A 23,549-nucleotide genomic window follows, 5' to 3' on the forward strand; every position below is an offset into this window, starting at 1 on the left:
ACCCCCAGCACCTCAGTCTGTGTTTATCTGTAGGACCTACCTGAAGTGCCAGTGTCAAATGTATTTATTTTTCTTTTATTTGTTGTACAAATCTCCACATTTGGAGGGGGGGGAATCAGTGAGGGACTCAGGTCTGGAGCCTTCCGAGCTCCCCCTGAGCCTGATCCTGACATGAGCCCAGAGGGGCTGGGAATTGGGCTGTCCCCTCCTCCTTTTTTGGGGTGAGAGGGCTGGATTTGGGGGATTTTATACAGGTTTGGGGGACTTTAAAAGAGGTTTGGGGGATTTAAAAGAGGTTTCATGTGTCTCTGGTTGCCTCTGCTCATGCCCGTGCCCCAAGCTGGGAGCTGTGACTCCCCCAGCCCAGGCAGGGTGTGACAGAAATGTGATGAAAGTGTGGTTAATTATTCCAAATGCAGTAGCCAGGACCAAATGTTGGGTTTTTTTCCCCTTATTCCCTATTTTTTAACGCCCAGCAGAGCCACTGGGATGGTATTTTGTATGAAGAAATCACCTATTTTTGAAGGAAATAAATGCAGTTGGATGACTCGTGTGCTGATTTTCCTTCCCAAAGCCACTCCTAGGGGGAGGTTTGGCATCACCACACCAGGAGCCCTCCCTTGGGGTTGGAGGGAATATTTTCCCATGCCTTTTCCCTGTTTTCCTAGCCCTGAGGGAGCAGCAGAGCACAGCCCCAGTTGCACTAGGGATGGAGATCGCTTTTATTTAGTCACTCGAGTGCTTTAGTACAGAAGAACAGATATACAGAGATGATACATGTTTGTGCTTCAACACTTTCAAACATTTAGATTCCAGTAATTTCAAGGTAAACAAGTTCCAAGACAGACTAGATTATTTTTTTTAAGTTTTCCTTTTTGATAAATTATTTTTTATATAAATAACTGTAACAGAAAAAATAATAATAATAATAATAATGTCCAACATACAAGATCCTGAAGCATTTGCATTGCTAAACCAAAGAGGAACAGAAACGGGCTGGGAGACCAAAGGGGAACGAACAAATATCAGTGCAATGATACAGCCTTTGCCCTAAAAATATATATTTAACTTTATGGGCAAGGAGCAGACGGGAAGGGAAAGGGGGGGCTAACCACCAACGAGGCAAGAAAGAGCAATTTTAGGGTAGGAAAAGGGGGCTCACAGCCTTCAGGGGGAAGAGAACAAAACCATAGACCCCAAAATATTGCAGTGCATCTAAAGGCAAGGGACAGGAGGCAATCCAGGGGCATCAAATAAAAACCCAACGAAAATCAGAGGTTTGGGGAAATCACTATACACCAAGCTCGTAAGAACGTCACAAGACACAGTCATTAATATACACAGAGTCCAGGGGGTTTGGGGGGGCCTGGGGGGTTTGGGGGGCCCCAGAGGGTTTTTGGGGAGGGCCCAGAGGATTTTTGGGGAGGGCCCAGAGGATTTTCGGGGGTCTCAAGGTGACGACACGCTCAGAAACGCTTCACCAGGGGACGACACGAGTGGAGCTGGGCACAGGCACCAAGCTCCTGCGGGGATGGATGGAGAGAGGTACCCATGGAGAGATAGCACAGATATATATATATATATATATATAAAATAGCTTTTTATTTTATATATATATATTTTTTTTTTTTGAAGGAATTCCCAGAGAGGGAGGCAGGGCTGCAGCAGGGCTGTGCAAGCAGACAGGCCCCAGCTCCCAGTTTTGACCAGTTTGGTCCCTTTTCACATGGGAATTACCACGGTGTGAAGCATCCTGGCTGCACTCCCACACCACCCCCAGCCCAAAGTCCCACCCAGATGTTGGCGTGCACATCTGGCAGGAGCACCCACTGCCCCAAAAGCCGTGGGACAGATGGTGGTGTCAGCCTGGTGCACACCTAAGCAGCACCAGAAGCAGTGTGGGGTGTCTGTCCATCTATCCTCCCATCCAAACAAGACCCCAGTGAGGAGCGTTCCCCAAAAAAAAGTGGTTTTCTATCATTTTCCCCACCATATTCACTAGTAATGGGCAGATGGTTACTCAGCAATGAGGTCCTGGGCGCTTCCCACAGCTGCAGCTACAAATATATAGATTTTTTTTTTCCTTTTTCTCTTAAACACAATGCATCCATTTTCTTAATATATATATATATATAATTTTTTTTTTTGGCTGTAATCCCCTCCCTGTGGATAAAATGAGATGGGGGGGGCGCTGGGAGGGGAGAAGGGGGTTCAACACAAGAACAAGAGAGAAGCTGGGGCCCACTGGGTGCAGGGTGGCACCCAGGGCCGGGCGCCCGGTGGGGACGTGGGTCGGCATCGAGTGGTGACAGCGTTTCCTTTTAACTGCTGCTCTCTTCCTCTGTTTTATTGAGTTTCTTCAGCGTGTCCAGCAGTTTCTGTGGGGTGAGGATGTGCGTGGACCCTGTGGGAACAGAGGAGAAGGGGTGCAAGGGGATCAGTGATGGCTTTGGGAGCCTGGCGCGTCCCTGATGTCCCGGGTCCCCCTTACCTGGCGGCGCCGGCCCCGCGCCACTGGAAATGCTTGCGAGGAAATGCAGTCTGTGGGGAGGGGGTGGGCTCTGGGGGCATGGAGAATGGGAAAAGGAGGAGAGGAGGAATGGAGGCGAGGGATGGAGCTGGCAGGATGAGGCAGGGGCCAGGAGGAGGTGGTGGTGCAGAGGGTTTGTGGCACTGGGGTTACTGCAGGAGGCACCGCTGGGTGCAGGGAGGAGATGCAGGGAGCAGTCGGCGTGGAGGGACCTTCCCCAGGTCCCCCAACCTGCACGGAGCATTCTGGGGACAGACAGGTGGCCCGGAGGGGTGGGACAGGACAAGGAAAACAAAAGGCTCTTGCCTTCGGGTGCCCCTCACTCGGGGGTCCCCCAGCACGGCACCAGTGGGGGTCTCACCATGCTGCCCACACTGGCTCAGCCCCACAGTCACCCTGGCACTGCAGGGACCAGCACAGGGGGCATGCTGGGGTGCCACTCACTGGTGAAACCATCAGGAGCTGAACCCCAGAGCAGGGTTTGAGCGCCTGCAACGCCACAAGGCTCCTGCCTATCCAAGAGCAAACCTGAGCTGAGTGGGATTCCAGCCCCAGGGCACCCCAGAGCTGGGGGGTCCCAGCAGTGCCCAGCCCATGGGGACGGACCAGGATGAGTGCTGGGGTCTCCACTGCTGCCCCTCTCCCCCAGCCCCGCTCCAGCCACTTCCAGGGCAGAATTTGGGAGCTCTGTCCCCCCTTCGTGGGGCAGGCAGGGCCCTGACCCCTCTGGCCCTAGTGAGGGGGAGCTCATGGTATGAAGGAGCTGGCCAGGGGACATGGCCGAGGGGTGATGGATGCTTTTCCACCTGGTTGGAGGAACCGCAAGCATTTTCTAATCCAAGAACCCAACAAATCCCAAAACAATTAAAAAAAAAGAGAAATGGAAGAATCAAAGAAAACCCTTCGGGGAGGAAGAGTTTCTTTTTCATTAGTAAGCTGCCTTTACTTGGTTTCTTTGGCTCACTCCATTGCTGGAGCCTGATCCTCAAATGATACCCTAGTGGAGTCCCTGAAGTCGGGGTGCCTCAGGTCCATGAGAAATTTGGTGGGAGTGAGAATGTGAGTAGAACCTGCAGGAGAACAGAGCGGGGCTGACGGCTGCGCCGAGGCTCCCCCACCACCACCACCAGCTGCCTCTGGGGGGAGGAAGAGGAAGGAGGCAGGCAAAGCCCGGAGCTTCGGACGCGCATGCAGGGGATGGACCCTGGAGAGAGACGGGATGAGACGGTGACAGGCAGGATGGAGCTGGGATGGGTGTCCGGTGACAGGGACACAGCTGGGGCAGCAGGAGGTGATGGAGACTGGGATGCTGCTCCCAAGGAGCAGAAGAGATGCTGGGGATAGGCTCCACCAGGCATCAGATCAGATGGTAAAGGACACCTGCCTGTGCCCTACAGGGTGTGTATTCAAGCTGTGCTTCCCAGAGGAATTTTAGGGACCTAAGAGCTCCTTGCTGGTAGAGCATCCACTGTGTCCTCTGTGCCCGACCCAAAGCTCCCCTGGGAGCAGAGATGGGAGCTGACCCTGACCACATCCTGCTGCATGACCCTGAAAAACCTGGTTCCTGTTTGCACCCCTCTTCATTTTGCACTTTTCTTCCTGTAATGAGCCCAAAACCAAGGAGCAATCGAGCTGCCAAACCTCCCCTCTCACCCAGCCCTGCTCAGACACCAGCCAGGAGACATGAGAAAATGGAAGCAAAAATGAGAATGTTTGGAGTGACACAACCCAGGTGGGGAAGGAGGGGACACACAGGGGTGACAAGAGATGTCCGGAGAAAACCCTTCCGCAGAGTTCCAGCTCCCGCGGGCGTCTGGAGCTGGGAAGTTGCGGGATGGAGCGTGGGATGAGCAGGCAGCGGGAGGGGCCAGCCCCGGGGCCACCACTCACCTATTAGCACCTCCCACTTGCCGCTGGCTTGTGTCACCTCGTAGGCGCAGCGCATCTCGTTCATGCTCACCCCGCCCAGGATGAAGATGATGAGGCGGGGCCCGCTCCGGTACTCGCCAGGGGCCTTGTTCTTGTGCCAGTGGCCGTAGCGGGCACTGAGGAGAGGAAGAGGAGGGTGAAGGACGGGCACCACTTCTCAGTTAAATCACACAGGTATTGCTGTTACAGCAGGGCAAGTCCAGTGTTCAAGCCACGAGTGCTGCTCGCTGTTACAGGGAGGGAAACTGAGGTACCAGGTGTCCAAAGGGAAAATGAGGAATGGGCTTCCTAAAGGGAAACTGATGCACAGGATGCCTGAAGGGAAACTGAGGCATGTGTCCAAGGGGAAAATGAGGAATGGGATTCCTACAGGGAAACTGAGGCATAGGATTCCTACAGGGGAACAGAAGCACAGGATGCCTGGAGGGACACTGAGGCACCAGGTGTTTAAAGGGAAAACGAGGAATGGGACTTCTAAAAAGGAACAGAAGCACGGGATGTCTGAAGGGAAACTGAGGCACAGGATGCCATGGAGGAAATGGAGGCATGGGCTGCATGAAGGAAGGTGAGGCACAGGGTGCTTAAAGGGAAACTGAGGCATGGGATTCCTAAAGGCACAGAATGTCTGGAGGGGAACTGAGGAATGGGATGCCTGAAGGGAAGTGAAGGCACAGGATTCCCAAAGGGAAACAGAGACATAGGACAGCTGTAGGGAAACTGGAGCACAGGATGCCTAAAGAAAAATAAAGATATGGGGTGCCTGAAGGAAACTGAGACAAGGGATTCCTAAAGGGATACAGAGGCACAGGCTGTCTGGAGGGACACTGAGACCTGGGGTGCATCAAAGGAATGCAGACATGAAGTGCCTGAGGGGAAACTGAGGCACGATGCCCTCCGAGAAGCTCCCAGAGCTGCTGCTGGCTGCAGCCCCGGGGGCTGTGTGGGATGGATGGTGACAGTGACCAGGTAGGCACAGACAGGGCAGAGGGGCACCCACCTGACGGCAGTGGTGCTGAAGGAGGCAGAGGAGCGGGTGGAGATGTACGGGTAGTGCTTGGTGTCCAGCTTGTCATCGATGGCATCCTGGGGACAGACAGCCACAGGCCTGGGGTCAGCGAGGAGCCAGGCACAGCCCCAGGCCCCACAGCCCCTCTGCAGGGCTGTGCCCAGGATTCCCCTCCTGAGAAGCTCTGGAGCAGGTGCTGAGCTGGAGGTTCCAGCCCTGGGATCCCCCTCCAGAACAAGGCACCCACTGCCAGGGTCAGTGTCACCAGGGTCAGTGCCACCTGGGACACCTTGCTGAGGTGCTGCTGGCCTGGGCAGGCCCCTCTGTCCTGGGGGTGAGGCTGAGGGGTGTCCTGGGTGAAGCCACTCTGTGGGGGGGTTGTGGCAAAGGAAAACAGGAGCTCTGTGCTTTTGGGACCCCAGGGAGCTGTGGCTCTGCTGGTCTGAGGGCAGAGGCAGCACTGAACTGCCCAGAGCTATCCCAGTGCAGAGCTCCTGGGACAGCTCCTGAGGACACACACACACAGCTGTACAGAGCCCTGCCTGTCCCCTGGCTCTGCTGGGACCTTGGTTGCCACGGTGGCACACACACAACCAGCCAAGTTCTTACTGCATTTGTAATCCAGGGATGCTGGGCAAGCCTGCTTTGGGCCATGGAGACTGAGGGGAGACCTCACTGCAGTCTGAAACTTCCTCAGGAGGGAAAGAGAGGGGGCAGCTCCCATCTCTGCTCTGGGACAGGGACAGGAGCCAGGGCACGGCTGGGGCTGGGCCAGGGCAGCTCAGGCTGGAGCTCAGGGCAAGGTTCTTCCCCCAGAGGGTGCTGGCACTGCCCAGGCTCCCCAGGGAATGGGCACGGCCCTGAGGCTGCCAGAGCTCCAGGAGCCTTTGGATAGCGCTGCCAGGGATGCCCAGGGTGGGGTTGGTGGGGGGCTGGGCAGGGCCAGGGGCTGGGCTGGGGGATCCCTTCAGTCCCTTACAGCTCAGGATATTTTCTGGACTCTGATTCTCTGAGTTCATTCTCTTCAGTTGAGTTTCCCATCCCTTCTCAGCAAGTGGAGCTCCTGTCCCCCAGCAGGCAGTGATTTAATCCCAGGCTCTGCTCCTCCCTGGCAGAACTGGGGCAGCAGGGTGGGGCTGCTGGGGTCTGTGCAGGGCCAGGGGCTGGATATGATATTCCTTGGTATCCCTTCCAACTGATCATATTCTGTGATTCTGTGCACCCTACCTGGGGACAGGAAAGCCTCCCAAAATATCCCAACCGTGCTGCACCCCCAGGCAGGGAGCAGCCTGGAGGAGACACACTCCAAGAGGTGTCAGGCTCTGGGCTGGGAGCACCCAGCTCTGGGCAGGTCCCTTCCTGGGTGGCTCTGGGACTCCCTGCCCTGCCCCCAGGCCTGTCCTGGCTGCTGGCTCACCTCCATGATGTCCTTGATCACCGGGGTCCACCGGGACAGCTGGTAGGTCTGCTCGCTGATGCGCTCCTTGCGCTCCGGCTTGCTCCGGCGGCGCAGTGTGGACTGGGCACAGAGCACAGGGACACCCTGAGCCACAGCAGCACCAGGGACAGCCCCAGGCCACCCCGGGGGACAGAGCACAGGGGCAGGGGCAGGGGAGGAGGACACTCACGTCTGTGATGATGGGCACCCCGAGGTGGGCCATGTTGGTGATGATCTCACTGTCCTCTGCCGGGATCTGAGCGTGCTGGATCAGCTTGTTCAGGTTCTCCTCGGTGATTCCTGGGAATGCAACAGAGGGTGTTCTCAGGAATGTCTCAGAGGGGACACAGCCCCTCTGCTGCCACCTTAGGACACTCAGCCTGGTCAGGGAGGCAGAGCTGGATTGTCCTGGCCAAACCTGGATGTGCCCACCCCACCCACAGGTCCTCACCGTTCTTCAGGAAGATGTAGAGCAAGATGATGCGGATCTTGTCATAGGTGCTGACATTGCCATCCAGCAGGATGGGGACAATGGCCCTCATGGGGTCCTTGATCTTCTCGCCTTCAGCATCGGTGCCCATGGCCAGGTCCTGCAGGGAACACGTGCTCAGCACCACTCCATGCTGGGAGGGTGGAGCTGCACCTCCTGTTCCTGTGGCAAGGTGGGGGAGCTGTTTGGTACCTGCTCAACTCGGCACAGCTTGTCCACAGTGCCCTGGTAGTGCTTCATGCAGTCCTCAGCCAGGTGCAGGTGGGTGGAGTACTGGGGACACAAGAGTGGTCACCTCGGCAGGGCCGGCAGCAGCTCAGGGTCCCTGTGCCACCAGCCATGGCCAGGGGACAGCTGCCACCTCCTGCTCCTGGATGGGCACAGTCACTGAACACACATTGTCCCCTTACCTTGCTGAGCTCCTTTTGGTACTGTGGCATCTTCTTCAGCATCTGGGACAGGTCCCTCATGGTGGTCTGTGAGGGAAGGGGACATGGTCACTCACCCTCAGGGACCTGGGGGCCACCAGCAGGGAGTACATGACCCTGCCAAGGACTTCTGTCCCCACATGAGCGCCCCAGGGGGGTTTGGTGACACCTGATGTGTTCCTCCCCTGAAGCTGAGAGGCAGGAGGGGTATGCAGCTCTGCAAACTAGGCTGTGGTGGGGAGAAATCCCCTGAGGATCTTCTGGGAGCCTCGTGTGCCTGGCTGGGGCTCAGATGGTCCTTTCAGCTCCTGGCCACTTTTACAGCCTACTGCCACCAGGGTCCCCTCACTGCCACCAACTCAGGGAACGAGGGCAGAGCGGCTGCTGAGGGAGGTGATGGACCCTGTGCTGGGGGCAAACTGATCCCTGGGTGCAGAGCTCTCCCACAGCACCCCACTTTCCCAGCCCCAGGTGCAGGGCTGGCTCCCCACAGCCATCTCCCCCCACAAGGAACCTGACCACCCTTCTTTCTTGGCACAGTGTCCCCAGGAGACCCCACCACATGCCAGCCCGTGGCTGAGCCCCTCCCCAGCTGGGTGGGTGCATCAGGTCACCTTGTCACCCGTGTTCATCCTCTTGCTGGAAGAAAATTCCTTCAGGGACCGGGTCACCTCCCTGGAGAGAGGAGGAGGGCAGAGCTGTGAGTGGGGAGGGGTCCCTCACAGAGGGGTGGGTGGCAATGCCAAGCCAGGGTCCCACCCAGGCAGCAAACCAGCCCCAGGGCCACTCACTGGGACACCTCGGCGATGTGTTTGTGGCGCAGGGTGACCCACAGGTCGTCATCCTCGTCCAGAAGAACCTCCTTGATCCGGGCCTCACCAATGCCACTGGTCTCGTACCTGGGGTGAGGGGAGGGGTGTCATCACAGGGGGACAGGGCTGAGGGCACACACAGCCCCCTCACTGCTGGGTTTAGGGAGCTGGGGGGACACGAGGGCTCTTCCTGGCTGTGCCAGCAGCAAAGTGATTTCAACTGGGATTGACCTCTTTCCCTCTTGGACCCCTTCAACTCCTAAATGTTGGGAAGGGGCTGAGGGCTGAAGGGTGGAAAAGCCTTTTAGTCCCTGTCCTGCCCACCAGGACTGCCGGAGTGCAGCACTGGTGTCTCCCAATGGAGGCCTTGTGGAGGATGGCAATGGATGGGGGACCCCAAGGGATGGGGAACCCACGAGATGGGGGACCCCAAGGGATGCAGGGATGCTGAGCTCCCAGCTGCTGCTCTAGGAGTGGCCTCAGGGGTGTCACAGGGGGTGGGGGTGCACTGAACTCACTTGTAGACGTCGTTCTCAATGGGCAGCAGGTCGTAGCTCATGGCCTGGAAGGTGAGCTCGTGCAGCACCGGGGACGCGGGGTCAAAGCCACGGTCCAGGATGAGCAGCTGGGAGCGAGCCTTGTCCGGACCCTGCAGGTACAGCAGAGCCATCAGCACCGGCCTGGGGGCTCCCTCAGCCCCACAGCTGCTCTGGGGCTGCTCTAGGATCCCCACTCAGGGTCTGTGGCTGCCACAGGGCAGAGTTTGAGCAGGACTGCAGGAGTGAAGCATCACCCCAGCACTCTCCCCGCTGCCAGCAACGCTCACCTCGCCCATGGTGGGGTCATCGGCCTTGTAGGCGTCCAGCTTGTCCTGAATGAGCTGTGCCAGCATGGCATTGTCCTTGTAATCCCTGGGGGAGGCAGGGGGACAGGTCAGCCCCACAGGGCACAGCATAGGGAGGAGATGTTGGCTGCCCTGTGCAACATCCTTGGCTCACGGGAGAGCAGGGACCCAAGCAGGTTTTGTTGCCCACTCCCACCACTCCTCAATGAGCTCTACTTTGCCTTGGGGCCTCTAAAGATTTCAGAATCCCAAACCTCCCAGCTCCCCAGACCATCCAGTCTGAGCCTGTTTACACTGAGCATGGCTGTCTGTCCATGCCACCCCACACTCTGACCAGCACTGGGCACAGCAGCCCCATCCCTGCCCCTGGATACCCACGTTGGCCCCATCCCTGCCCCTGGATGCCCACGCTGGCCCCATCCCTGCCCCTGGATGCCCACGCTGGCCCCATCCCTGCCCCTGGATGCCCACGCTGGCCCCATCCCTGCCCCTGGATGCCCATGCTGGCCTTACCCACGGTACCGCACGGCTGGGTACTCCTTCAGGGTGGCACAGAGCGTGGCAATCTGCTCTGCCAGGCGCTCCAGGATCGGGTTCTTCATCTGGGCCTTGTGTGGGCTGTAAAAGCTTTGGAAGGAGTCAGCTGAATCCAGAGAATAAACCTGGGGGTGCAGAGGCAGGAAGGTCAGAGGGGAGGGATGTCTGCAGGAGAGCTGCCCTACCTCAGCTGGGTTGGAGAGCAGATTCATGCCCAAATGGACCCAGCTGAGCCTGGGACCAGGCAGCTGGAGCTCAGAGATGCTCAGGGCATCCATCAGAATTTCCAGCTCCCAGGACCCCAGCTCCAGCTCCATGGTAGGATCCCTATCCATGTGTCCCTCCCAGCTGAGCAGAAGAGGCAGAAGACCCCTGCCCTCAGCAGTCACCTACTCCCAGGCAGGGAAACAGAGACCTGGGGCCGAGCAGAACCATGCTGCTCCCCAGGTGTGCCCCCAGAAAAAAACATGTGAAGATGCCAAGGGGTTTCTCCCTAGGAATGCTGAGCATTGAAGGGTTAATGGCACCAAGCAGGTCTGCCCCCTGGTTCCTTTGTCCCCTGCAGGGGCAGATGGCCCAAGGCCAGCTCTCTGGTGTCCTTGGCTGGTGGGAGAGCTGGCCAGCACAGCTGTGGGCACGGGGCCAAGGCACAGCACCAGCTAAATCCCCCACAGGATCAGCCTGGGAAGGCATCTGAGGAGACAGGGAGGGAGCAAGGAGCCAGCTGGGGGTGCACAGCTGTCACACCAACCCTGGTGGGCTGCAGAGGGACCTGGAGCCCTCGCTGGCTGTCCCACAGCCTGCCCAGCCCAGCCCAGGCTCACCTGGGACTCGGAAGGGAGGAAGGCAATGTTGATCTCCGTCAGGGTTTTGATGACCTTGGCGGCGCGGGATTTCACCAGCTCGTTGAAGAGGGCGTCGGGACAGGCTGTGAGGGGAGGAGGAGGAGGAGGAGGGTGGGGCTCAGCATCTCTCCATCCTTCATCCCTCCCCACCTGCTGGTACCGTTCCAGTGACTGTCCCCCCCTCTGGGTACTCACAGTCAGTGAAGAAGACATGGGCAGCTCTGTACTTGGAGGTGGGGGGATCCTTGAAGTCGTTGATGAGGGAGTGGATGGACTGGAAGAGAGAGGGAGCAGCTGGGCTGGGCAGGATGGCACTGTGAGCCTCCCTCCTGGCTCAGGGCAAGCTCTACACCTCCATCCTATCACCCTGCTGGCGCCACTGGTGCCAGGACGCTTCCCACGGGCACAGCTGCCCATGCCAGACCTCACCCTGGCCAGAGGCCCTGTCCCTGTGCCCTGCAGGCACTCACCTTCTCGGAGGGGGTGATGAGATACACGGCCTCCAGGCTGGGCAGCGGCTCCCGGCGCTTGTTGATGTCTTCCACAACTTGGGGGGAGAACAGGGATCAAGGATCAGGGCAGGGGGGGCTGTGGGCAGGGCACTCAGCCACGAAGGGCTACTGGACACCCTGTGGTGGCTGGATAGCCCACGGCCATTGGATTCCCCATGGCAGCCCCTCCACAGCCAAAACACCCCCAGCCACTCGTTCCTGCCCACCCAGGAGCTGGGGCATCCCCCCTGCCCACCCCATCCCAGCCCTGCTGGAGCAGTGGGGGTGGGCACCTGGTCAGGTCCCAGGGGTTCTGTCTTTGCTCCTGTTCCTTTGGTTTATCCTCACATCCCCCTTCACCTGAGCTCTGCTGCTCCAGACAAAACCCCACTATCCCCTACACCCCCTGGAATCCAGCCTGGGATTTCCTTCTCCTTCCCAAGTGTTGCAGGGAGCTATTTCATTATCAGGCTGATAAAAACCAACAGCTGGTCCCCTCCTCGAACTGAAGGGCTGCCAGGAGACAAGGTGTTCTGCTGCTCCAGCCCCAGCAGGCAAGGAGGCACCTGTGGAACTCCAGCCTGGCACAAGGAGCCATCCATGGGCCATGGAGGTGGAGTGGCTCCATCCCAAGTAGGATAGGGCTGGGTGGGGGCTGTGCCAACTGCCCTGCGCCAGCCTGGAGATGTCTTGGTGGGTGCACAGGGAGATCTGGCCCTTCCCACAGGGAATGTGGAGGCAGGGAGGGGGAACTCACTGGTTATGCCCTCTGTCATGATGTCGGTCATCTTGCAGCAGGACGAGAGCATGCGCATGCTCAGCTGGTCCACCACCAGCACCTGGGGACAGGTGAGCACCCTGTGAGCACCTCATGAGCTGGGGACACAGCAGGACCCTCCCCACCCTGCCCCTTCCCTGCTTCCTCCCCTCCTGGCCCTCCCTAGGTTTGGTGCTCACCTTCCATTCCCCCTTCTTCTTCACTTTCCGGATCACATCGTGCATAATTTCTGCAAGAAAGGGGATGTGGGCAATGGTGAGACCCCAGGGTCCCTCCTACAGCACCCCAGGGGCTGCACTGGGGGCACCAAACCCCCACCCCTGTGCAGGGTCACGCTGTGCCTTAACTGGGGATGGGGGTGGTTTTGGGGTGCACAGGGAGGGGTGGTCACCCCCCAGCCCTGTTTTCTCTGGTGCTTGACACTCACAGGCAGACCCCAGGCTGGCTGGGGGGTCCCTCTGGGGAGCCTGGGGGCCACCCCACGAGGTTCAGCCCTAATCCAAAGTGCTGGGAAAACAACAGCAGCTTAAGAGCTCCTTTTAGAAACAAGAATCAAGCAGCCTGAGCCTGTTCCTTGTAATCCCTCTCAATCCCATTTCACCTCCCGTGGCTGCTGGGCTTATGCAACCAGGCAGGACAGCAGCACCCCTGGAACCCCAGGAGCACCCACCCCAAATTCCCCTGCTCCTGGCCCAGGCCAGCTCCCTGGGAGATCAGTTCAGGAACATGAGCAGGTGGCAGTGGGACAACCTCTGGGGCTGAGGTTCAGGAAGGGGGGTTCAAGCCTTGCCCTGCTGCCAGTGCTGCCCAAACATCTGTTTTGGGGGAGAGAGGTGCCCCCCAAACCCTGCAGGTCCCCTCTGACCCTGATGTGTGAACCTCTGTCCCTCACAGAGCTGAGCCTGAGGAAAGGAGTCAGTGCCAAGTCCTCACACAGCATTTTCCACTAGATTTCATCTCTGCAGGGTTTGCTCTGAGCCCCTGGTCCCAGGGACAGGGAAGGAAATGCCAACAAAAAGCCAGTTAAGGAACATCTCTGAACTAGAAAACAGAGGTGTGAGGGTGTCATCCTGCCAGCCTCAGCCCTGGGAGCCTTCCCTGTGGGTCACCCCAAGGGTGCTGCTTCCCTGGGTAAAGCCCAGCAGGGTCCAGAGCTGGCACTGGTGCCAACAGGGATAAAACAGGAGCCTCTGAGTGCTGCTGTCTGTCTGTCCTGCTGCAAAACCTGCAGAAAACCTGGAGGAAACAACCATTCCTACCACTGCACATCCACACCAATTCCTACAGCCATTCCTACCACTGCACTTCCATCACCTTTCCTGCCCAAAGGTGCCCTTAATAAACAAATCAATCTGCCTGCAGGGAGCCCCAGGAGGACACTGGCCTTGCCCTTGGTCACATCCTTTGGCCTCCCCATGGGGAGAGCTCCGTGCTGGGAAGAGGGGATGGAGGGTACCTGGGTACCTGAACAGGGCAGGCAAAGCTGCTGCCTGTGCCCACGTGTGCTGTCCACCTGCAGCCACCAAATCCAGCAGGAATTGTCCTCTGTGGGCAGCAGCTGGCAGAGAGGGCTGCTTGTGCACCCCAGTGCTGCTCCCTGCACCCTGACAGCAGGGCACATCTGGGAAGGAGCTGTGCCAGCACATCCCTGCTCCTCCTGCCATCACTCACTTGGCTCCTGCCCCAGAGCGAGGATCCAGCAAGAACAGCACTGTCTGCAGGGCAGCACTGAGGCTCCATCATCATCCCATCCCATCAGCTCCACCATCACCCCATCTTACAGGCCCCATCCTCATCCCAGGGGGTTCCATCATCATCCCATCAGCTCCACCATCCCATCCCACCCCACAGGCTCCATCCCAGTGAAGCCCAGGGGCCCTGCTGGTGCCCCATGGAAGGGGTCACCAAAAAGCAGCAGCCAGGAGGAATTTCTTCCCCTCCCTGCAATGAAAATCCAGCTGGGGAAGGAAGGACAGAAGGAGGCTGGGAAGAGCATCCTGTGCCCAGGGCATGGTGTTCCCATGAGGGAAGAGGGCCCAAGGGCAGGAGATCCCAAGAAGGGCTCCCAAAGTGCTGCCTCAGCCCCCCCAGTGCGTCCTGGCTGCGGCAGCAGTTGCAGGGACATTGTGGCTCTGTGGGAACACCGTGTCCCTCCTGCACAGGGATGGGCTGGGCTGGATGGAGGATGCTTCGGGGGGGAGCATCTGCCAGGCTGCAAAAAGTGCTGTCACATCCCCAGCCCGACCCTGGAACCAGGATGGGCCTCTCCGAGCAGGAGCTGGGCACTTCAAAGGGTAATTTCTCTGAGCTTGGGAGGTTTAGGGCATCAGTCCCTAAATCCCTGGTCCCTGGGCACACTCATTCCCTACACTGATGTCCTCTCCTGCCCTGACCATGGGTCAGATCTGACTCCAAATTTTGGCTCTCCCACAGGCTGCCAGAGCCAGTCCAGAGCCCAGGCAGGGTCAGGAATAAGACAGATCCACAAAGCATCCTCCAAAGAGCTCCAGGGTCCTGCCAAAGGGCACAAACTCCAGCAAAAGCTGGAGACTGATGTCACATTTAGGGAGACGTGGCCATGAACTTCCCCTCCTGCTGTCCCTGCAGCAGCCATTAAACTCCAGCTCAGGGAGGAGTGCTCTGGACTCCCAGGGGAAATGGGAGGTCTTGAGGCCCCAAGGTCCTCAAGTCATGCTCAGTCCCCTCCCAGAAGTGGTGCTCTCTCACTCCACATCAGCAGGCCAATGTTGCTGCCCATGTCCTCAAACATCTGGCCAGACAGAGTTTTTAGGATCTAACATCAGCTGGTGATGCTCACAGCCAAGTTTTTCATTTTGGAGATAAAACCAAATAAAAAAGGTTTCAGAGGGGAAAAAAATCCATACGAGCATCTCACCCAGTTTCTCCAACACTTGGCTTGCCTGGACCTACCATGTCACATCTGTTTCCTTCAGGCTGAAGGAATTTTAATGACAATTTCTCCCAAGAACAGGGAGCACAGACAGCTCTGGATCCCCCTCCAGCACCAGAGGATCAGCTCCATCATCGCATCCCATCAACTCCATCCCAGTAAAGCACAGGGGGCAGCACATCTCTGCTGTGAATGGAGACCCCCTGGAGCAGTATGGCCCTGAAAGAGTCACCAGGCAGGTGTCATGTTGGAGACCCAGGCTCTTCTCAGGGTGACACATGGCATGGCCATGCCCCCTGAATCATTTCCAAGCAGGTGACACGCTGGCCTAGTAGGACTTGAGCCCATCCATCCCTCCAAGAGGCTTATCCCATGTTATTATACCCTGGCCTTCCCCAGCCCTGCCTTGGGCATGGAAACAGAGCCAGCCCCACGTGTCCCACTGGAGCTGGGCAAGGAGGGAGCATCCCTGCCACGCCAACAAAGCTGTGTCCCCAAGAGATGGACCCATGCTGGGGTTCTCCAAGAGATGAACCCTTCTTATGATGCCCCAGGAGATGGACCCATTTTGGGATGTCCCAAGAGATGGACCCATTTTGGGATGTCCCAAGAGATGGACCCATTTTGGGATGCCTCAAGAGATAGACCCTTTCTGGGATTTCCCAAGAAATAAACCCTTTTTATGATGCCCCAAGAGATGAACCCATTTGGAGTTCCCCAAGAGATGGACTTATTTTGGGGTTCCCCCAGCCCATTTCCTGCTTCAGAACAGGCCTGGAAGCTGATGAGCAGCCCTGACCTCCCCTGGTGGGCAAGGGAAAGCCTAAGGCTTCCCTGAAGCCTTGTCCTGGCCACCCCCCCAGGCTGGGGATGCAGCAGCAGGGCCACTCCAGCTGCAGGGCTGACCCCAGTGCCAGCAGCCATGGCCAAGCCCTTCCCTCCTGGAAATCCCTGCTGCTCAGAAATGCTCCTTCACTGCCACATCCCAGGACCTCAGCGGTGGCCTGCAGTGGCACAGGAAGATGGAGCTGCTTTATGGATGGGCAGGAATTGAGCTTTTCCCTCTCCTGTGTCTCGGGATCTGTCAGAACCCAGGACATTCCTCTGGCTGCCCTGGAGGACTCGAGACCCTGGCAGGAGTCAAAACCACCTGTGCCTTTGATTTTAACCCATGGAAACAATTACCACCTTGTGTGAGGAGTTACAGGCCACAAAAGTTTGAGTAGAATGATAGCGAATTTGTCACAAGGTGAAAAAGTAAAATTTTAAGAGTTTTAGAATGGAGGCTCAAGAAGCAAGATGGAAGAATCTAGGCATGTCCTATCCTTCTCCTCCTTCTTGTCCTCCATCTTCTGCTGTGATGGTGACACTTCTGGATTAGTTTAGAGTAAAGGCAAGCTGTCTAACACAGGTGATAAGTATTAGAAAGTTATTGTAAATAAAGTACACACAGTTCTTAGTATAAAGAGCCAACACCACCCCAAGGGCAGGGACTGTGCCACAACCCGACCTGCTGGGCAGAGCTCAGCAGGTCAGAGAAGGAATGGAATAGATAAGAGAAAATAAACAACCTTGAGAAGCAGAACCCAGGAATCTCAACTTCTTCAGTAGCAAAACTAAACAAAACCAACTTTCTAATACCTCAAAAATCATCTCAACCACAGAAACCCGAGAGGGATCCCAAATCCCAGGGCAGCTCTGGAGAGCTGGATCATGGCAATCCATGAATCCATGGAATCAGGGTGAGGTTTGCTGGAGTGCCACTTCTCCTGAAAAGCTGTCAGGCTGCATCTCCAGACGGACACGTTTGGCTTTGGGTTGGCCTGGCAACTGCATTTGTGCTGGTTCATTAACTAATTGCTCAAGCCAGTGTGAATGTTGCACTGATCCAAGCACGGAGTGGAGCATGGCCCCAGCTCCAACCAGCCCCAGCTGGGGCTCTGCAGGTGCCACCCCAAATAAAACAGGCAGCAGGGACCTGAGGGTGGCAGGAATGGCCCTCCACGGCCACCAGCACCACCCAGCACATGGGAATCACTGAGAGGAGACCAAGCCCAGCTGATGTCCCTCAGAACAGCTAAGAACCATCCAGGGATGACCTGAGTCTGGCCACTGCTGTGCCCAAAACCCAAACAAGTCTCAAACTCCTCCCCTTCAGCAGCCCAAGTCCTGAACACCCATTTTTCCCACTGGATTATGCCCACCTGGAAGCCCTCGCCCTTCCTGGAGGACACATTTCTCACCCAGGAACCCAGGGATTGGTCCCAGGAATGTGTTTAACTCCTCCTTTTCCTGTTTGCACTGCCCTCATGAAGGGTGTCCACATTTATACCTGCTGGGCAAAGCCCTGGGAAAGCTGCACAGCCTAGGGAGGAGGAAGAGGATGGAGACCTGGAGCTCTTGAACTCTGTAGAAGTTGAGTAACACAGCCAGAAGTGAAAAAGGGAAATGAAATGCAGGATCACACCCATGAGCCCTCAGAGTGCCCTGCAGAAACAGAGGAAAATCCACCAGGCTTCCACAGCAGGATCAGGCACAGGGTGATGGCTGGGCTGTCCTGCAGGGCCAGGAGCTGAACTGTGCTGATCCTTGTGGGTCCCTTCCAGCTCAGGATATTCTGTGGCAACTCCAGACAACTTCCTTGGGCCTGCACAAGGAGCTGGGAGCTGAGCAGAGTTTCCCAGCTTGGGTACAATCAGTGACCCACAGCCCTTCAGGTCCCTGCTGAAGGCACCACCCTTCACCAACACTTGTTCTCTTGCTCCAGCTGTTCCCATCCCCAGCAGATGCTGGCCCTGGCTGTGGTGTTTCAGTGCACAGAGGAGCCCAGAGCTGTCCTGCAGCAGGACAGCACCCACACAGTGTCACAGTGTCCCTGAGGGGAGGTGACCCCACATTCCCACGTGTGGCCATGACTTTCTGAGCTCGTTCTTCTCTCTGCCTTGAACCAAAACAGAGGAAAACACCAACAAATTGTGGTTCTTTGGTGGGAATCCAGGCTGGGCTGGTCTCCTGTCCCTCAGGGACACCAGGACAGGCTGGAGGGCAGCTGGCATGTGGCTGAGTGGTCCTTGCTGCTCCCTGATCCAAGGCCAAACCATCTGATGGGCTCCTCAAAAGCCCCTCCAGCACAGGTGCCCACAGGTGTGTGCACATTCCCAGGTTCTCTCCCATCCTGGGGGATGTGGGAGCCTACAAATTCAAGCACCTTCAGCCCTGCTCTATTTTTGCACTCTCCAGAGCCAAGCTCCTTCCCCGCACTGTGAGTTGGAGGGAGCAGCATCTGCTCCTCAGCGTGAGACCAAAAGCCTTGTGATGGTGATGATTCTCCTTTGCAAAGTGTTGATTCTGTGGGAAGAAGGAAGGAATCTCTCCTGGGCCACCTTCTTCAAGAGGTGCAGAGGAATCAGACACAGACCTTATTTATTTTTTTCTTTCTAAAAGGGAAAGAGTTTAAATCCTCTCCACTGGTGGCTTTTTTTAACCTTTTTGCACATGCAGACACTGGTGGGTGGATGCACTCCTGCCAAAGTGAGGTTTGTCACTCTTGGTCACCTTCCATGGGCACATATGGGCAGGAGTTTCTCAGCCCCTGTGCAGACTGTGCTCTGGAGACTGAAATTGTTCTGCAATGCCTGAGATGGTGAATGCTGAATTTTACAATGATTTTTTTCAAGCTTTTCCAACTTCGAGCCAACACCAGAGGTGAGACAGAGCCTGGTGACAGAGCTACAGCCCCAGCTTTGCCCATTCCTGTACCCACACACCAGGCTGGCACCAAAAGGACTCCTGGAATGCAGGAATTGGGAGGATGGGCTGCTCAGGGAGCCACTGGATTCAGGGTCTGCTCCCACCCACGGTGGGGACAGGGTGCAGAGACCTCCTGCTCCTCACCCACCCACTGAGGGCACAGCTGTGCCCTGAGCAGGCAAGAGGATGCCATGGGCACCCCTCCAATGGTCCCCATGCCCTTCGCTGCCTCCTCTTCCTCTCTGCCTGGCACAGCCCTTGCCAGGCCTAGCATGGGCAGCACACCAGCCACGTCCCCTGGGCACTGAGACAGAACATCCTCCAAGAGCAGCATCTGACCCTCCAAGGCTCCCTGTGCCAAGCAGGGGCTGGTGGCAGCCCTAAGGTGCCCCAAACAGCCGGGCTGAGTCAGGTACCAGCAGGTCCCCAGGCTGTGCCCCAGGCTGGCAGCAGCCCCAGCCCTGCCCTTGCAGGTGCAGCACAACCCAAGCCTGAGTCCCTGAGTCATCCCCAGGCAGGGCTGGACCCTGGAGAGGCCCACCTGGGGACATGCAGTGACACTGGGCAGTGTCAGACCCTGTCCAGGCAGGATTTGCCCGTGGGGCTCCTGGGCATGGCCCTGGCAGGAGGCATTGGGCATGGGTCAGCTCTGGGGGAGGCTGGGCAGGTGAGGCTGCCCCGTGGGAGGATCACCTGATGCCCTGGGGGAAAGGTGTTTTCTTGCTGCCTCTGCAAAGCACTTCCTTATCCCAGGGCTCCTCCGCCTCTCCCATCCGCCCGTGACAGCACCGGGAGCCAGAGGAGCCTTTGGGGAGGCTGAAGGGCTGCAGGGGTTTGGATCCACCATGGAATCACATCCAGCTGCTCCAGCTGCGTGTCCTGGTGTCCTGTGCCAGCCCAGAGCGGTGGCAGGCGCTGCACAGGTGTCACCCCTGCAGCAGGGCCTGTCTCTCCTGGCTGCTGACAGTTCAGTGAAGTAAAACCAGCCTCCTCCTCCTCCTCCTCCTCCTCCCCGCTGCAGGCTGCTGCAGGAGAGCCACCACTGGGCTGGGCAGGGGAAGGAGGCCCTGAGAAGATCCAAGGGGGCACGAGAGGATGGGAGGGATGTCCCTGCAGTTGGGGGTCAGGTGAACATTTGGGGATGATGTCCCTGCAGCTGGGGGCCAGTGAAGTTTTGGGAATGATGTCCCTGCAGTTGGGGGTCAGTTGAAGATTTGGGAATGGGTATTCTCAGAGCTGCCACTCCCAGGTGAGATTTTTCCCAACCAGCACCAGGGCAGAGGGGCCAGCTCTCCCTGGGAGGGGACAGCAACACAGCAGGAGGACCTGGTCCTCAGGCATCACCTCTGAGGACAAACACACTCAGCTCCAACCCTGTCCAGACAACAGCCAGTCCAGGAGGATGCAGTCAACATGGCTGGACACCTCAGGAAGGTGCAGGGACACCCCCCAGCACACACCCCACAGCTCTGGGGGTGACAATCTGCTTCTGCCATTCTCCTCCTGCAGCCCTGGGCCACCTCTCCCCCTGCCTGCCGCCTCCAACCTCATCAGAGGCCTCCAAACCCCGTCCTGCTATGGCACCAGCTGGTCAGAGGAATAATCCAGGTCTGGAGGGAAGCCAGGGCAGAATGCAGCTCGGGAGGGGGGGCTGGCAGAGCGAGCCATGGCAACGCAGCAGCATCCTCCCCATCCATCCCTCCCTTCCTGCTGGAGAAGGAGCCCACAGGAGATGTCCAGCCTCGGGGTCAGCCCCAGGCTTGGCTCTCCTGCTCCTCAAGAGCAAACATCTCCTGCAGGAAAACCTCCGGGGAGTGCCAGGCTGGCACAGCCCTGGAAATCTCGTGCCAGTGCCCAGGGACAGGGCTCTGGAGACCCTGCTCCTAGCTCTGGGGTAGCAGCTCCAGCTGGAGCAGCCCCCCAAGGCAGGCTGATGCACCAAGCCCAGGAGCTCCCCGTGAAGGGCTGATGAGCACCGGGATCCCTGCGGGGACCCCGGGGTGCCCCCCCGGTGCCACCCCTCGCTGCTCTGCAGCATTCTGCCTGCACAAACGCGGCTCCCCCCTCGCAGCCACCCACGCGTCCCTGCCAGCCCGGCTCCGGCGCTGCTGCCCGGCTCCACATTATCATTTCCAGCCGGGAATGATGTTTTTCAAGGAAAGAACGGAGCGGTTTGTCACTAAACCCTGAAGGGGAGGATTAAGTCAGATTTCCCTGATGCTGCCTGGAACCTCTCTGAGCTTGTGTGTGTGGCTGTGCTCTCTCCCAGCGCAGAGACAATGAATGGAAATAAGGGACACGCAGTGGCGCTGGTCTCTGTCCCCTCTCGGGCGAGGGCACCGCTTGTGGCCCTGCCAGGGCTCCGAGCCCCCCTTCCCCATCCCCCCGCGCTGGGGGCAGCCCTGTCCCCCCTTGGGGACCAGCTCCCCCAGATCCAGCCCAGCAAAGCCGCCGAGCCCCCCCTCCCCAGCGCTGCTCCTGCAGCACAGCCACACCGGGACACTGCCCTGCCTCTCCCGTCCATTTTGGGCTCTGGCCCCGCCGCAGAGCCCGGGCTGGGCGGGGGGATGGCGCAGCCCCCCATCCCCGCGGCAGGTGACACCGGCAGGGTGGCAGGGCCACGCATCCGTGGGGATACCCCCGTTTTCCCCCCTCGCCATCACCACCCACCCGATCACACCACCGGCCCGGCCGCGCCATCTGCAGCGGCCGCGGGAGGGCGGGGGGATGGCCACGGACACGGCTGGCACGCCAAAAACACCCCCAAAAACAGCGAAAAATCCAAAAAAACACAGAGATCCGGCCGCGGCCGGCCACGGTGCCACGGAAATAAACCCTGCGAGAGGCGGGGAGGAGGAGGAGGAGGAAGGCTCATGGCTGCGGGGGGAAGTTCCCACCGGTTCCTGCCCTTTCATTTTCTTCTTTTTTTTTTTTTTTTTTTCCTATAATGCGGAGTTTTTCGCCTTAATTTCGCCCCGGGGAAAGGAGCGCCCCTCCTTCCTGGTCCAGCCTCGTGTGTTTTTGGAGAACAACCCCCCCTTCTCGTTTCCCCCCGGGAAAATATCGCCTTGCACCAGCCGGGAAGGAGGAAGCGGAGCCGGGGACGATGGGGCCGTGCCCCCCCCCGCGGCTCCCGGCGATATTCCGGCCGGGAACAGCGCGGGGGAGCGGGACCCCCGGGGCAAGGGATGCCCGGGGAGGGGGGACACAACAGGGACACCCCCGAGCTAAGGGAGCAAAGGCACACTCGCGAAAATAATAATAATAATGATAGGAATAATAATAATAATAATAATGCAATACAGCCCAGCGTTTGAGCGGGATTTGCTGCAGACAAAGCGGGAGGGCCCGGCCTGGCATTGCGCTGGGGGAGGGTTTGGGGGGTCTGCACCCCTCTGTGACCCCCCTCGGGGCACAGCCTCCCGTGGGGGGAGGCCCCTGGGCCCTTTGGGGAATTGGAGGCCACGGGGGTCGAGGGGGGGGATAAAACAGAGGGGGGGTTCGAGCGTCTCCGGCTTCCTTGCCCCCCCCCCGGTTTTTCCGCCGTCGCCCCGTCACCAATTCCCCCCCCCCTCCCCAGCACTGCAGAAAAACCCCAGACACCGGCAAAAATTCAACAAACACACCCCGGAAGGTGACAGCACCCCCGACCCCCGCAGCCCAGAACGCCCGCGTGTCCCCACGGGGGTGTCCCGTGTCGCCGTGTCCCCCCTCCCCCCGAGGGTCCGTATTACGCATCCGCAGCATCCCCCCCACCCCGGCCGGGGCAGCCCGCCCGCTCCGACCCCCGCCCCCGCGGCTTCCCCGCGCTGCCCCCCACCCCCGAAGCCCGCGGAGGGCGCGGATCTTACTCTCTCCCACCACAGCCTTGAGTCCGATGGGGGCCATGTCTCCGTGCCGGGGGGGGCCGCGGCTGGGGGGGTTCAGGGGGGCACCCAGGGGCGCGCACGGCCGGGCGAGGCTGCGGGTGGCGGCGCGGGGATGCGGAGGGCGGAGGGAGGAGGACGGTGGGGGGGGTCGGGGGGGCGCGGGGGGGGCGGTGCGGCGCGCTCAGCTGACCGGGGCGAGGCTTGAGGGCCTGCGTCATCGGCCACGCCCCGGCCACGCCCTGCCAAGGCCACGCCCCGCGCCGCAGAGCAGCGCCCGCCGCCAGCGCCCCCTGGCAGGCGGGACCCGGTACTGCAGCGGTGGCACCTGCGCGCGGACAGCGGGACACGGACGGACGGGGGGACACACATAGACAGGGGAGAACACAAGGACAGGGGGACACGAACGGACAGAAGGACATGAGCGGACAGAGGGACATGAACGGACAGTGGGACACACACACGGACACAGGGACACACACGGACAGGGGGAAACAAACGGACACGGGGACACACACGGACAGAGGGACACGGACGGACAGGGGTATGAGAACGGACAAGGGGACACTAACGGATACGGGGACACGAACGGACCCTCCACAACCGGAGTCGCCCACGGACACACGCACAGAACCCCCCGTAACAGGAATCACCCACAGATACACACCTGGCACGCCCCACAACCAGAATTAACACAGACACCCCCCCAGCATCCCCCACATCTGAAATCACCCCCGCATCCCCCCCACACCTCCAGCATCCCCCCCAGACACGCACCTGGTGTCCCCCCGCCCCAAGCACCCCCCGCACCCCCGGCCTCAGCTGTGCCACCAAAGCTCTGCCAAAGCCAAGCGTTGCCCCAACCCCACGCTGGGGCTGGAGGGAACGTGCCCC

At 58.9% G+C, this 23,549-nt stretch overlaps 1 protein-coding gene across 2 annotated transcripts; it reads right to left on the minus strand.

Annotated features, from left to right (window-relative positions):
- Positions 1-698: 698 nt before the first annotated feature.
- On the minus strand, positions 699-22,764 carry STXBP1 (syntaxin binding protein 1). Of its 2 annotated transcripts, none has more exons than XM_030230064.2 (19): positions 22,641-22,764; positions 12,308-12,357; positions 12,108-12,189; positions 11,330-11,406; positions 11,055-11,133; positions 10,839-10,942; positions 9,991-10,139; positions 9,460-9,544; positions 9,152-9,282; positions 8,613-8,720; positions 8,436-8,496; positions 7,804-7,869; positions 7,586-7,666; positions 7,355-7,493; positions 7,094-7,203; positions 6,883-6,984; positions 5,457-5,542; positions 4,421-4,575; positions 699-2,404 (listed from the first exon to the last, which is right to left on the minus strand). In XM_030230064.2, exons 1-19 carry the CDS (start codon positions 22,675-22,677, stop codon positions 2,322-2,324), a joined length of 1,785 nt encoding a protein of 594 aa, XP_030085924.1. In that variant the 5' UTR covers positions 22,678-22,764; the 3' UTR covers positions 699-2,321. The 2 variants fall into 2 exon arrangements, with proteins under 2 accessions (XP_030085924.1, XP_030085923.1); XM_030230063.2 differs by lacking the exon at positions 699-2,404 and adding an exon at positions 2,416-3,600.
- Between the last annotated feature and the right edge of the window lie 785 nt (positions 22,765-23,549).

Source organism: Serinus canaria, chromosome 17 (assembly GCF_022539315.1).
Source record: "Serinus canaria isolate serCan28SL12 chromosome 17, serCan2020, whole genome shotgun sequence".
Lineage (NCBI taxonomy): Eukaryota > Metazoa > Chordata > Aves > Passeriformes > Fringillidae > Serinus > Serinus canaria.

Bases quoted from the DNA above. Each gene is read 5' to 3' on its own strand.
- STXBP1 (XM_030230063.2), bottom strand. From the start codon at position 22,677: ATGGCCCCCATCGGACTCAAGGCTGTGGTGGGAGAGA. The intron at 12,190-12,307 runs GTGAGCACCAAA...ACCTGTCCCCAG, and splicing joins AGAAGAAGGGGGAATGGAAG to GTGCTGGTGGTGGACCAGCT. The intron at 5,543-6,882 runs GTGAGCCAGCAG...GTCTGTCCCCAG, and splicing joins TGATCAAGGACATCATGGAG to GATGCCATCGATGACAAGCT.